The following is a 13,601-nucleotide window of genomic DNA, read 5'->3' on the forward strand; positions in this document are numbered from 1 at the left end:
GTTTTATTTTGTGGCTGCGAGACGTGGCCAGTAGGGATAGAGAGAGGGTACTTGTAAGTTACTAGTATTTGGTTCCATGTGTTTCAGAAAGATTTCCAGCACTGCTGGGATCATCGGGTAATGGTGAGTAATAATGAGGTTAGACTCAGAGTATTAGGGAATGATGGTAAATCAATTGATGAGTTGGTGAATCTGCATCGACTGAGTTGGTTGAGCTACGTCCGACATATTTTTAAACGTCGTTTACCACGAGTTGCAATGCTGACAAGTGTTGGAGACTGTTAGAAGAAAGTTAGGGGTTGCCAAGCCGAAACGTGTCATCATTTCTTGGAGTCACAAACTTCTAGTTTGAACCATGTTGGTAGATGCAGACTACTTTGTTTTAGTCTGTGTGACTATTGTAACTAGTGGTTGGATTCTGTGGGTGACATGGCTCAGAATCGATCACAATTGGGTGGGTGTATACACTCTTTGTCTTCCATTAAACCGTGATATTAAAATTGCTTTATATCTCTCTTTCTACGATCTAATGTTTTCTTCCTGTACTATATGTTTATACATAATCTCTTTCATTGATTACTATCATTGAAGTGACTACTTCTATGAATTCGGTGTTCATCTTGTTGTGCTAATGAGGTGTGGTATCTTGGAGCGATGCATATATGTCTGGTTCTGCTTTGTAGATGACTGACTAACTGGTAATTTGGAAGAAAGCTATTAACCAAGCACAGATTTCCGTACTGTTCAGTCTATGAGCATACTTGTAATATGAGCGGTAGTAATATACTTAGTTGTCCAGATGGGAATCGAGCATCTAAATCACACTCGTTGTAATCAGTAAGTCGTTATTAAATAGTTATCATTACCATAGTGTTAAGGATGATAGTACTATAGTTTGTTGTAGAATATGATTTCCTGTCGTGTTATTTTTTTGGCATGTTAAGTAAAACTGTTCTAGTGAAAAAGAATAGGAGATTAAGCCACGTACGCCGCATTTTCTGGTGTTGATGAGTTTTTATCCTTTCATGAATATATTTAGAATCATTATATACTAATCCATTCTAATCAAAATGCTCTTTTAAAAGATTGAATGAACTTTAGAATTTATTCAAAAAAGTCAAGAATGCTTTATCATGTGTTTTTTCACTATTTACAAACATGCAGGAACCAAAATACAACCATTTATTAGATTATATAACTTAATTCCATATATATCTTTTTAAAAATATAAAAAGTATGGAATAACAGTCATCATGTTGAACAACAGTAGCAGTTTTATATACAGCTGAACAGTTAATGTAGCATTCGCAGCAGCATTTTGAGTATCTAAACAAAATGTCCGGTAAAAAGACTCAGTATTTCAAGTAAACTTGGTTTAAAATATATATTAGTTATAAAAAAGATCACTAGTTAGTACTATTCGAGTACTGAGTCGGTCTATAACACAAAGTCGTTTTATTACAATACTATGCATCATGACAAATAAGTACATAAGGTTTCTCTAGAGATTAAAGTTGAAAAAAATCATGTTTACGGAAAAATATATGATAATACCGTAGATATGAAAACTACTTGTCATAAGATAGGAGTTATTTCTCAGTGCATATACCCGAGCTCCCAATTTCGGGGAAAATTTGGCATATTTCGGGGAAATGGCACAAAAAACCCCAAAATCGGGAGCTCGAGTAGTATGGATGAAAATCATATATCGTCAAACTAAAGCACCTTTTAGTGTTAGGTGGTCGACTTCCATTGGCAGGAAACCCTAGACCTAGTTTTCATATTAATTGGAACTCCTTTGCGAAAATTCTCTGGGATTTCAAGTGGACTGGTTCTCATTGTGGGGTTCAAATCCACATTACACAGTACTTGCTTACGGACGCATGTTAACCCTTGTGGACAAGCATAGGTCGCCCACCAGCATTCTTTATCCAACTCTGTCCTGGGCAATCCTTTCCAGTTGCTATTCATTCTGTTGATGTCTGCCTCTAATTCCCGACGCAACGTATTCCTTATCTTCCTCTTTTCCATTTCCCTTCAGGATCTAAAGTTAGCTCTTGCCGACTGTTGCAGTTTAATGGTTCCTGCAATGCATATCCTGTCCACTTCCAGCGTTTTTTCCTTATTTCCTCTTCAGCTGGAAGCTGGTTTGTTCTCTTCCACAGTAGGCTGTTTCTGGTGGTATCCAGCCAACGGACATTGAGTATCTTGCGTAGACAACTGTCTGTCAGCTGACCTCCATGCACGACTTTGCACTGTAGTCCGTCGTACGAATTCCGTGTGATGTTGACAATCCTCTCAGGAACTCCGTAGTGTCGAAGAAGTTTCCATAATGTTCTCCTATCTACACTGTCAAACGCCTTCTCATAGTCAATGAAGTTGATGTATGGTGACGAGTTCCACTCAAATGGTTGTTCGACGATGATCCATAGTGTCGCGATTTGGTCTGTGCACAACCGATCCTTACAGAATCCAGTCTGTTTATCTCGAAGTTGGGCGTCTACTGCATCTTTCATCCGGTTCAGCAACACTGTTGAAACCTTTTACTGGTACAGATAGTAGTGTGATGCCTCTATATTTTTCACATTTGCCCAGATCTTTCTTAGGAATCTTGATGAGATATTCTTCTTTCCAGTCCGTTGTCACTTGTTCTTCCTCCTAAATCTTCTTGAATAAAATGCGGAGCTTCTTTGCAGTTACTTCTGTATGACTTAAGTGATTCGGTTGGTATATTGTCTGGTCCTACTGCTTTCTCACTCTTGATTTGTCCTATGGCCATCCTGATTTATTCGGTCGTTGGTGGAGTGACGGCTATAGGACGGTCTGTAGGTGGTGCTTCGATGTCCAGAGGGTTCAATGAGACTGGCCTATTCAAGGGTTCCTCGAAATATTTCACTTGTCTGTTCCTCTGTCCCTGAATCTAAGTGATTGGCTTACTTTCATTGTCCATGACCGGTCTCTCTGGTTTACTATATTTCCCTGCTAGTTTCCTCATTGTATCATATAGCTGTCTCATATTTCCTTCACTTACAGCTTTTTCCGCTGTTGTTACTAGGCATTCCACATATTTCTGCTTGTCAGTTCTAATGCTTTTTTCACTTTCCTATTTGCTTCTGTGTATTCAGCTTGTGCATTGATTCTCTCTGTTCTTGTTCGGCTGTTGTTAATCGCTGTACTGTCGTTCTTCCTTTCCTGAATCTTATCTAGGGTTTCGATGGCGATCTATTCATTATGTTGATGCTTCTTGCGGCCCAGAATCTCCTGACATGTTGGATTTAGTGATTATTTGATACCTTTCCAGTTTTCCTCCATAGTAGTTTCTTCCCTTACTAGATCCTGTAAGGCTTGAAACCTGTTGTTGAGAGTTATCTTGAATTGATTGAGTTTGTTAGTATCTCGAAGGGACGATGCATTAAACCTTTTTAATGCTGTTTCCCCAGCTGTTCAGTGTTTTTTTAGCTTCAGTTTCATCTTGGCCACCACCAGGTGGTGATCTGAAGCTATGTCAGCTCCTCTCTTGGTTCTCATATCCTCAATTGTCCTTTGGAATTTTTTATTGATACAAATGTGATCTATCTGATTCTCCGTGGTGTGGTCCGGTGAGACCCATGTAGCTTTTTGTATGTGTTTGTGCGGGAATATTGTGCTGCCTAAAACCATTCTGTTGAACTCACATAAATTTGCAAATCTTTCCCCATTTTCGTTCCTTTCTCCCAGTCCATGTCGTCCCGTGATATTTTAATACCCTTTGTTGGCCATTCCGACTTTGGCGTTTAAGTTCCCCATTAGGATGGTGAGGTCGTTTCCTCGACACGTCGCCATGATTGTGTTGGGATATTCAGGAATATATCTCAAAAATTATTCTATTAAGTCTAATGCTATTCTTGGACTTGGAGATGGTATTATTCTCTTATTGGTCAGTGCTTATTTCACGTGTCATTTTCCTACTGGTCAATATTGTACTATGTTATTTTCTATTTTATGGTACGATGTGGTCTGCTTGATTAGTATATAAACAGAGTGTGTTTGAAATATAATGATTCATATATCCGAGGCTGAAACTTGTGTTCTGGACTTAACCGGCTGGGCTAGACAGGGAAGCGGGACCAATCAGAACCCCAGGCCGTTCTACGTGTTTGTGAGTCTTTGGTCTGATCAATAACTCGCTACCTTTTAATCAGCAGCATTTATCACAGTCATAACAGATTGATTGCATCCTTTTACAAAACTGATCTTTATCTTCTTCGTAGCTATCATTGGTGGGTGCATAACACTGGATAACATTCATTGTGATTCCCTTCCTTCTTTGTTTTGAAGGATGCTTTGATGATTCTTGATCCACGAGATCCTCATCCTATAAGTGTATCTCGTGCCTCCTTGGACAACAACAGTGCAACTCGTTGTGTGTGTGAGGCATTTTCTTCCTTTTGATCAGAGTACAGCAGTGTAGTGGTAAATAAATTCCCAAAATAAATAGCTCCGTAAGTTTTCGAAATTGGATGCTGACCACATTAGTTTTAATGGACTCACCTAGCTGAAGGCTCTCGGTCATGCATCCGCACCAAATCACGAGTGGGAACGCCGTGCTCAACAACCGCTGCAGTCGCTAGTCAGAATGGATCAGACGATCCTCGATATATTGATAGCCTATCAAATATATCTTCCAACCTCTTCACTTCTGTCTTTTTATTTCACTTGGTGGGTACGACTCTTATTAGAAGGTGTTACTGGTTAAAGCGTTGTCGAACTCCGAATACCTGTGGCATCTTCAGCAGCATCTCTCCCGAATCTAACTTTTATGTCCAGCTTGGGTCCAACGGGTTTCAATGATTCCGAGCACTGTCAAAGTTGTATCACCTCATTTCCGTTGCTATTTGACTGGTCCTCCCGGTGTCCCACATTATCCTGACATTCCAATTACTTATAAAAAGTTGTTTCTCTGGTTGTTAGAAGGGTATCAGCCTCGTGAATCGCAAAGAATCTCGGCTCTCACCATGGGGCGTCACAATTCTTCTGAATGATGATCCTTCAACTTGGAGGATAGAGTTTAAATGGTTTCATTTATTTATTCTGGTTGGCATTTTTCGGCAAGTTTGTTTCCTATGGGATGGGTATGCTGACTCCATACTCACCCATCCTCTTTTACCCATGCTTGGGACCGGCAGTAACTTAGAAGAGCTACAGGCAGAGTTGCGTTCCTCAGTGCTACACCAAAACAGTTCCGATAGGATATTTGGACTGTGGATGATCTCTTATGGGACTTATATATTCATAGTGATTGACCATTAGTAAGCAGTTGGTGTCATCCGTGTGTAATCCCGTGTTAGTGGAATTATATCGTTTAATTTCACTTCGGTTACTAATCTATGCACTAAATACCATTAAAACAGTGCATATAATGTTTAATCACATTAATAGGAACGTTACATTTCGACCAATGCAATCGAATTAGCATAGGAGACTGTCCTTTCTTCTTCTATACTTAATGTTTACTACTATTGATACTGTTATTAATTTTAGAAATCTGGGATTTTTCTTGATAACTTTATCTCGCTGTGCTAATGAGGTATGGCAGCGTGAACCGATGCACATATGTACCTGGTTCTACGTTGCGTATGACTGGCTGGAAAAACCATAATACCAATTTTCACTCAGTCAATGAATAGTCAAATAAATAAAGTCAATCTGAAAAGGTCAACCATACAAGCAATTAAAGACTTTCTGAATTCACTGTATGAAACTTCAGAGGAATATTTGATTGCAGAAGTCAAACGATTTCAGTTTGGAATGAGTTGGTGGATTTACTTTATTTCTTAAATCTGATTGATTAGGTGGAGTAATGTTGAATGGGTTTTGGACTAAAAAACTTTCTGAAAATTCAAAACATTTTATAATACTACAATAATGTAAATTTAATGGACAAAAAACACAATAAAAGAGCATTATCTTATTCTGAAGTGACACATGAATGTTTTTGATGATTTTAAGTTCTTTAAACTAAATAGTTCAATTGAGAAGCTTCTACTGTCGCTCTTTATAGCATTGTCTTGAGTGACAATTAAAGCTACGCAATTACAGAATCCATCACACAGAACACAACAGCATCAAAAAGAATATGATTGGAAATCTATAAACGGAGTTATGTTTATAAACTCACCTATTGGTCTTGGATAAACTTTATTTTCTGAAAATCCAGTCTGTTTTAAGTATTTATTATAATAATTATCATCAGAGTTGGATATCCTGTCACGAGCAACCTGTTTATCCGATAATCTTTCAATTTGTTTTTGATGCACTAAAAAGAATATATGTAGAAATGTAAACTAGGAGATATATCAAAGAAAGGGGTCAGTTTATTTATTGACTAAGAACTAGAATAATTTTTATTATTGTGACCTTATGTCTAATTAATTTAAGTATGATGAATTCAATTCTTCTGAGATTTTTTGGACGAGTAAATTTCAAGGAACGCTTGACAATAAAATATAGATAATTGTGGCTCCATCGCTTAATGAGTAAGGCGACCAACTATCGTGGGTTCAAACCTCGTTCGATCTATTTCGCTTTAAGAAACTGTTCATTTTCATTAGTCCTTACACAAACGTTGGGGCTTAGATATAAGTACATAGATCCGCATTTGCTAAATGAATAAATGTCATTACTATTACTATCTTTTATAACACTTACCAGTCATTATTGAATACTAAACCTGGATCGCTGGTGGTTATTTTACTACAGGTAATTTTCTTCGATGGTAAACATTGTTGAAATGGTTACTTGAAAAACAGGTAATATTGAAAATTCGCTCCAACCCACTGTAAGAGTCCCAAATAGTACGTATCTCACTCAAGACATAAGATTTCTAGCTAGTAAATTATTAAGATTAATTCCCACTCTTTGAGTCACGAATTAGTGTTAGCTATTGAAAGCGTGTAAGCCATGGACAGCCGTCCTGCTCTAGTGTGTGACTCCTCATTAGTGTTCACGCGAGAATTGAACCCGGAACCTTGATCCTCACTGTCGAACGCTTAACCTCTAGACCGTTGAGCCGAATCCAACTGTGTAAATATCTAACTTCAATCACCCCACGATATTGGGCTTCCAGGTTTTCAACAGGATTTGAGTATGGTAACTTCGTGACTTAAATTATGAAAATTCTACGATTTCCACAGATCTATATTAAGACTATTTTCAATGAGTGGTGTATCCAACAACAATTTCAAGTTGAAATACGGGATGGTGTCATTGAAGGTACGAAATAAAAATTATCAGACAAAGTTATTAAGTTATTCTTAACAGCTTCGGTGAGTTTTTTCGATCATTTTAACCTGTGACCGATGACAGGATCTGTTGGTTATACTAGGGACTGAATCCAAGTTTCACTTATCTTCAGTATCCATGAGAACTATAGTGCAGGAAATCACATTAAAAGTAATGGAGATCTGTGCTTGAAAAGTATTGTTTGAAGGAAGAAAAGCAATGGAAGAATAGATTTAGGGCGAAACTGAATAGGAATGGACCACTGCGACCACTTTTGTGCAACATCTCGAACCGTTGATTACGAGTATTGGATGAACCCCAACCAGGAGGTCTATGTCTTGCGAAATGAGTCAAATCTACATTTATAACTTCATTGATTGATACTATGTCCTGATTAACCCACTATTGATCATTTTTAATCTACTGTATCAGCTAACATTACACGTCTGCGTAGGTATGTCAAGTGTCAGGTGGGAATTCGTTTCGTCTTTGGACAGAAACACACTAATTGAATCAGTGGACTACAATCATTCGAGTCGTGGGGATCTGGATTGTAAATATTTTACGACACACCCTAACATAAGGACCCATGTTTAGATGATGATAGCGTAAAAACTTACTTATTTGTGCTATATCAGTGCCAAAACGTTCAGTTTTAAACCCTGTAAATTAAAAAAACAGGTTCAAGGTTTGATATCTCAAGTTACACAACGAAGAAGTATACGAAATAATATGAAAATGGGGTATTTTTTTAAATGACCTAAAGTTCCTTTTAGATTCCAGAAGTGTTAAAATAATGATAAATCTATGAGAGGCAAAAATGTTTACTAAAGGACTCATTGGAATCCATAGTAGAAAGTTTTGTAATTCTCTGCTGATGATGTTCGGTTAAGTATACTCAGGATTTCATTTGGAGTCTTGAGAATCTGTTATCCATGCAAGCTCATTGAAAATTGCTTATCAAACTCATCATCTAGCAAAATATCAAATTAAGAAATTGTATCAAAAATTACAGCCAGATTATTAGAGCTATTAGCAGTAGGCATCACTTACAAGTCAGGAAAATCATTTCAATGTTTTATGCAAAAATACGACGAAGGCAAACCGAACATCATTCACAAAATAAACCTCTATGACTGTGAAAGACGTTAAATAGGAAAAAAACTTCCTTACATCTGGTCTTCGTCTATATGAACACTAATTAAATGTCAAACACCGCGTAATATCTTTGCTTATATCAATACACGTAGACAGTTACAGATACACGTTCAACTGGAAAACTGCTGAAATCTCTCACGGAGATAACGCAAAGAAGACCAGTTAATTTCTTGAAGCCAAGCACCTAGACCAGTCATCACTCAATAAACAAATTAAAACTGATTCAATTTATCAACCAATTAGAAAAACCATAAGCAACTACAAGATCGAGAATTTGGTTAAGGGAAGGATAATTAAAATAAGTATTCAGATTGTGACAGGATAAGTACAAACAACAACCAGTCAAATTCATAACCTACAAAACAATCTAGTCACCTGGTGAGAAATTCCCATAGTTCACTTCTATCTGAAGTTTAATGTTGACGTTTTACAGAATAGTTTTGAAATTTTCGTGTTCAAAACACTTAATCTCAGAGAAGCCGATTTCAGTAAAAGAAGGTTCTAGAACATCGATCAGAGTGGCTACTAACGATCATAAGATTAAAGTCAAGCGATTTCATGAATTTATCAAGAACTAAGAATAATATGAATTAAGTTTGCTCACTTAAAAATAACATCTTAAACGAAAAATTTTCATGGTGATATAATTAAGGGAATTAAAAAAAGATGTCATAAAATAAAGATTAATTTAATTGGGAAAAGTAAGACGGATGAACGTTTCCTTGTAGGGCACAAAATAAGTTTCAACAATTTACTAAGAATAGCTTCGATGCATTAAACAATAATCAATATCTTGTTGTCTAGTAGCTAGTGTTGATCAAACTCTATCAATCAATCGCATGTTACACAGATTGATGAAAGTTTAAATTTTTGAGGACAAATGAGCTCTTTCAGGAAGGTGAGTACATCTTTTTGATTGATCTCATTCTTAGCTAAGATATGGTTCAAGATCTCCCACTAATTACATTCAATCATGTGTATTACATTTTAAAAAACACATTATAGCTTCCTTGTTAATGTTTGCAACATGTATTGCCTTCATTGAATTAGAATTTCTTTTTCATAAAAGGACATCAACGCTCTATAAACAGTTTAAATAATCAGAAATATCGAGTTGAGAAAAGTTTATATACCACTTATAAATTATATTTAAACTAGAGAGAATGACATAAGGACATTTAAATAAATTTCTAAAGAATGATATGAATAACATACTTTGTAAAGTTGTCACTCCAAATGATTCACCCATAATTGTACTAACTGAACAAACATAATCACCAAAATCTCCTACTTTTAAATTAAAAATAGCCAATTTTGATGTGATTGCTGATAAACTATTATATGATTGTGGTCTATGCTCCTCTAGGTTTATAGAAAAATTAGGTATAAATATAATAATGAGTATTTAAAAATAATCAGTTGTTGATAAATCTTAATATTATGTTTAATAACTAACTTTAATTAGACAACTATTGCAAACTAAGAATCACTAGATAGTTACTTCATTCTAGCATAGGTTTACTCAGTATTTGAGATACACAATTCCATCGAGGATCAAATCTGAGAACTTGAAGTCTCATAGCAAGTGCTTAATCATCATAACACTGAGATGTAAACGAATGGTTTATATTTTCATCTTCATCCAATTTGAAATTAAAACTATTGGATACCAGCTGATTCATGTTAAGGTTGAGCACTCTATATGAAGCCTGAAAGTTTTGAGTTTAATCTCGTGTAAGGTCATGTATCCCGAATAATGAGTAGTTCCATACATAGTTTCCTAACTTGGGTTATTACATAATAATATTTGAACTTCCGTAAATCACGCAAACTGTTTAGTCATTGTCTTTCAGAATGAATTTCAAGAAGGATAAATTAAATAACTGAACCTAAATGCTTCAAGATTGGTTATCATCTGAGCTGGATGGCTTGGTCGTGTTGATAGAACATGCTAACGAAGACACTAGTGGAGAAAATACAGTTGTTCTCGAGTGGAAGCCTGCCTTTCGGAGGAATTCTCCCATTTTCTAACAACGAGAAGCGTACTACGCTCATATGATTTTGAAATGGCGGAGAAGAACCAAACTCCATCAAAATCATCCACCTGAGCTACAAATCTTCTCCACCATCTTAAAATTAGATAGGTTCACTTCTAATTAGTAATGCATAAAATAATCTTAATTGATTATTATTATGCATAATCTTATTACTTACGATTTATGCTGAAAATATTATCACTTTATAGTTATTGATATTCTAATTCAAGTTATCTTGTCTTGTTGAATTCTTTATTAATAGCTGTACACTGATTTTGTACACAGGTCAAACGAGCCTTGAGTACTAAATTTTGTTTGTTAATTGCAATAAGATTCGATCATATTTAGTTAAGGTTACCATTGAAGTATAGATTGTTTAAATAGATCACAAGGTTACGAAGTGACCCTTGTATTTATTCATTTGTTATTTTAGAAGTTAAACGGTGAGACTTTAATTTGTGGACGACCTTTGAGCGACGCCAAAGGGACCTTGAGAGTGTCTACCTACTTACTAGGGCTAAATGAGTGTTATAAAGCATTTTAAAGAATAATGATTATCATTCACAGTTAATGGTTAAGATAAGGAATTAGATTTACGGTTTTTCATCACGAACTGACATTAGCTAAAATGCCAAGACGCTGTTTGGCCAAACGGGTAAATAAATTTCGCGCCAAAATCCGAGACCTGTTATCCTAAATCTGATTGGTCAAACTAGTTACGGAACTTAAGGTACTGCATACATAGTAATGAATATTTGAGGTGAGAGCCCGTTTGCTGTAGATATGATACTTGAACTAATCATATAAACTAAACCCAATTAGCAGTTTAAAAATCCCCATAGAATATTCAGAAATGAAGAATATTTGAGCGAACAATTGTTTTCAATAACTTCATCATCAAGCTCTACAGTTATAAGTTCATAATTATAATATTTTACAAAGGCCAAAAATAAGGCATGTATTAGTTCTTCATTTTTAAACCCAATTAGTTAAGAAATGATAAGTTTTGAATGTAACAGTTGTTCTATTAATTATTAAAATAAAAGCAATCAAATAAAGGGGAAGATATTTGCATGAACGTGATAATAAACTGACTACTTGTATAACTTATCTTAAGTTGAATGTATCGTATTTTGTTAAGAATACAATCAAAATAATTTATAATTAGATTATCTTACGTAAGCAATATTTCTTCTCTGAATTTGTCATAACATCACAACTTGTGGCTGTTATAGGATAATGATGATTAAAAAGCCATCGTATGGATCCAGGTGGATGTGCACTGACTTGACATGTTAACACTGTATTCATACCAATGCCTTGTTTGATAATACGATTAGTCATTTTGACTTCTGGTGAAACTGAGGAGCAAACAAAAGGTTCAATTAAATGTTTATAAAGAAAAATTAGAATAGCAATTATTGCTTATGAGTGTTTCGTACTTATTCTTACATGTGATCATGGATGAATAAAATTTTGAATTTTCAAACTCGGGTGAATGCAATATTTTGAGGTCGTTTAGTAAGTGTTGCGATTCACCGTCGCAGGACTGCAACTGATCACTGCCTTTTGCTATATGTGCATTCAGAGCGGACAGTTTCGAAGTAGTCTTCAGTCAAAAGTTTTCAGTATATTTAGTGTGTGGCTAACAATGGAATCTATTACAGAGGTTTCTTCCTGTTTCGTACTCACCAACCAGATGTATCTTTACCAGAGAGTTGAAACACTAACTATCTGAACTCAGTAGCTCAGTGGATGATGTATTGGTGTTTGAATAGAAGGGTCTTGGATTTGTGTCTCAGTATGACAATCAAAACTGGGATGGATGACAGCTTCAAGTTAAACGAAAGGTGCGTTCTGCATTCTATTATTTATTTATTTATTTATTTTAACACATAGATATTGGTACAAGGAGGCACAAATACATATGCACCACACAAATCTCATTCAATATGTGTGAGGGCTGTGATACTGCCCGGATGCCCAAATCGAAGCGGGTGGTTTCCTTAGGGGGCCACACCCGGAGCGTTAGACCTGAAGGTCTGAACCACGAGGCAGTGGATCATTGTAAGGAGATGCAGTCCCATGATAGCCGGTGACCAACGATTGGTTCATACGCTATTTGTTCCCGCAGGATACTGGATCCCATGTACACCATTGTTTTGGAATCCGGTTAAAGCGCCGGACATACGCTTTCCGTCCTCTCATTTTCATAAACAACAGCCACGCCACGAGAAGACAGTGAGTAGAACTTCCCTGGCAGAGGCTATATACGCGTGGCCATGTGAGAGCATTTGGAGAGGGAGAGCGGACTCTCCACACTCTCGGCCGTACCGGGGCATATATAATGAAAATATAGTGACCCATATTTTTATGGTAAATTCTTCAGCTGATTCAACTTGTGATAACCATGGAGGGACTAGTTCAACTAATACAGCCTCAATTGTTGTCGGACGCCTAACTAAGACTCGTGAATTGCAAACACGAGGAAATCAGGCTGACTTCAAACCTGGTCGTGGCTTCATCGACCACATATTCACCATTCGCCAGATCTTAGAACACAGACATGCTTATCGGCGTACGACAATGAATGTTTATCTTGACTTAAAAGCAGCATTTGACTCTGTAGACCGAGAGGTTCTGTGTCAGTGTCTGTCATTGAAAAGTGTTCCTCAGAAGTACATAAACCTTGTGAAGGCTCTTTACTCGAACACTACCAGTCGGGTCAGTGCTTATGGAAAGTTTTCATCTGATTTTTCAACCTCAAGTGTTGTCCGTCGAGGCAGTCCACTATCTCCATTTTTGTTCAATTTCATCATAGACCTACTGCTGGAAATAACGTTCTCGTTGACTGAATTTTCTGGGATTGACCTCCTACGAGGAGGGCCACTTATTGACTTAGAATACACAAATGGCATAGTCCTGTTTGGTGAAGACGCTGATAAAATGCAGAGTATTTTGGTAGCACTGAGCAACAATGTCAGGATGCTTGGGATGCGTTTCTCCCCCTCTAAATGCAAGTTGTTGCTTCAGGACTGATCTGTGTCAACACCTGAACTGTGGATAGGGAGTGAAGTAGTCGAACACGTCGACAACTTCACTTATCTCGGAAATCTGATCAGCCCTAATGGGTTGGTGTCAGACGAA

General features: G+C 36.6%; 1 protein-coding gene across 1 annotated transcript in view; it reads right to left on the reverse strand.

The window, feature by feature from the left end:
- Nucleotides 1-273: 273 nt before the first annotated feature.
- Nucleotides 274-13,601, reverse strand: part of MS3_00001659 (uncharacterized protein) — a 34,110-nt gene continuing 20,782 nt past the window's right edge. The window contains exons 7-11 of the mRNA XM_051209129.1: nucleotides 11,633-11,815; nucleotides 9,634-9,780; nucleotides 7,881-7,922; nucleotides 6,158-6,295; nucleotides 274-1,326 (exon numbers count right to left, since the gene is read on the reverse strand). Coding sequence (XP_051074558.1) covers nucleotides 1,220-1,326; nucleotides 6,158-6,295; nucleotides 7,881-7,922; nucleotides 9,634-9,780; nucleotides 11,633-11,815 — 617 coding nt within the window. The 3' untranslated portion in view covers nucleotides 274-1,219. The remainder of the gene's footprint in view (nucleotides 1,327-6,157; nucleotides 6,296-7,880; nucleotides 7,923-9,633; nucleotides 9,781-11,632; nucleotides 11,816-13,601) is intronic.

The sequence above is a fragment of the Schistosoma haematobium genome, chromosome 1, assembly GCF_000699445.3.
Source record: "Schistosoma haematobium chromosome 1, whole genome shotgun sequence".
In the NCBI taxonomy this organism is placed as follows: Eukaryota; Metazoa; Platyhelminthes; class Trematoda; order Strigeidida; family Schistosomatidae; genus Schistosoma; species Schistosoma haematobium.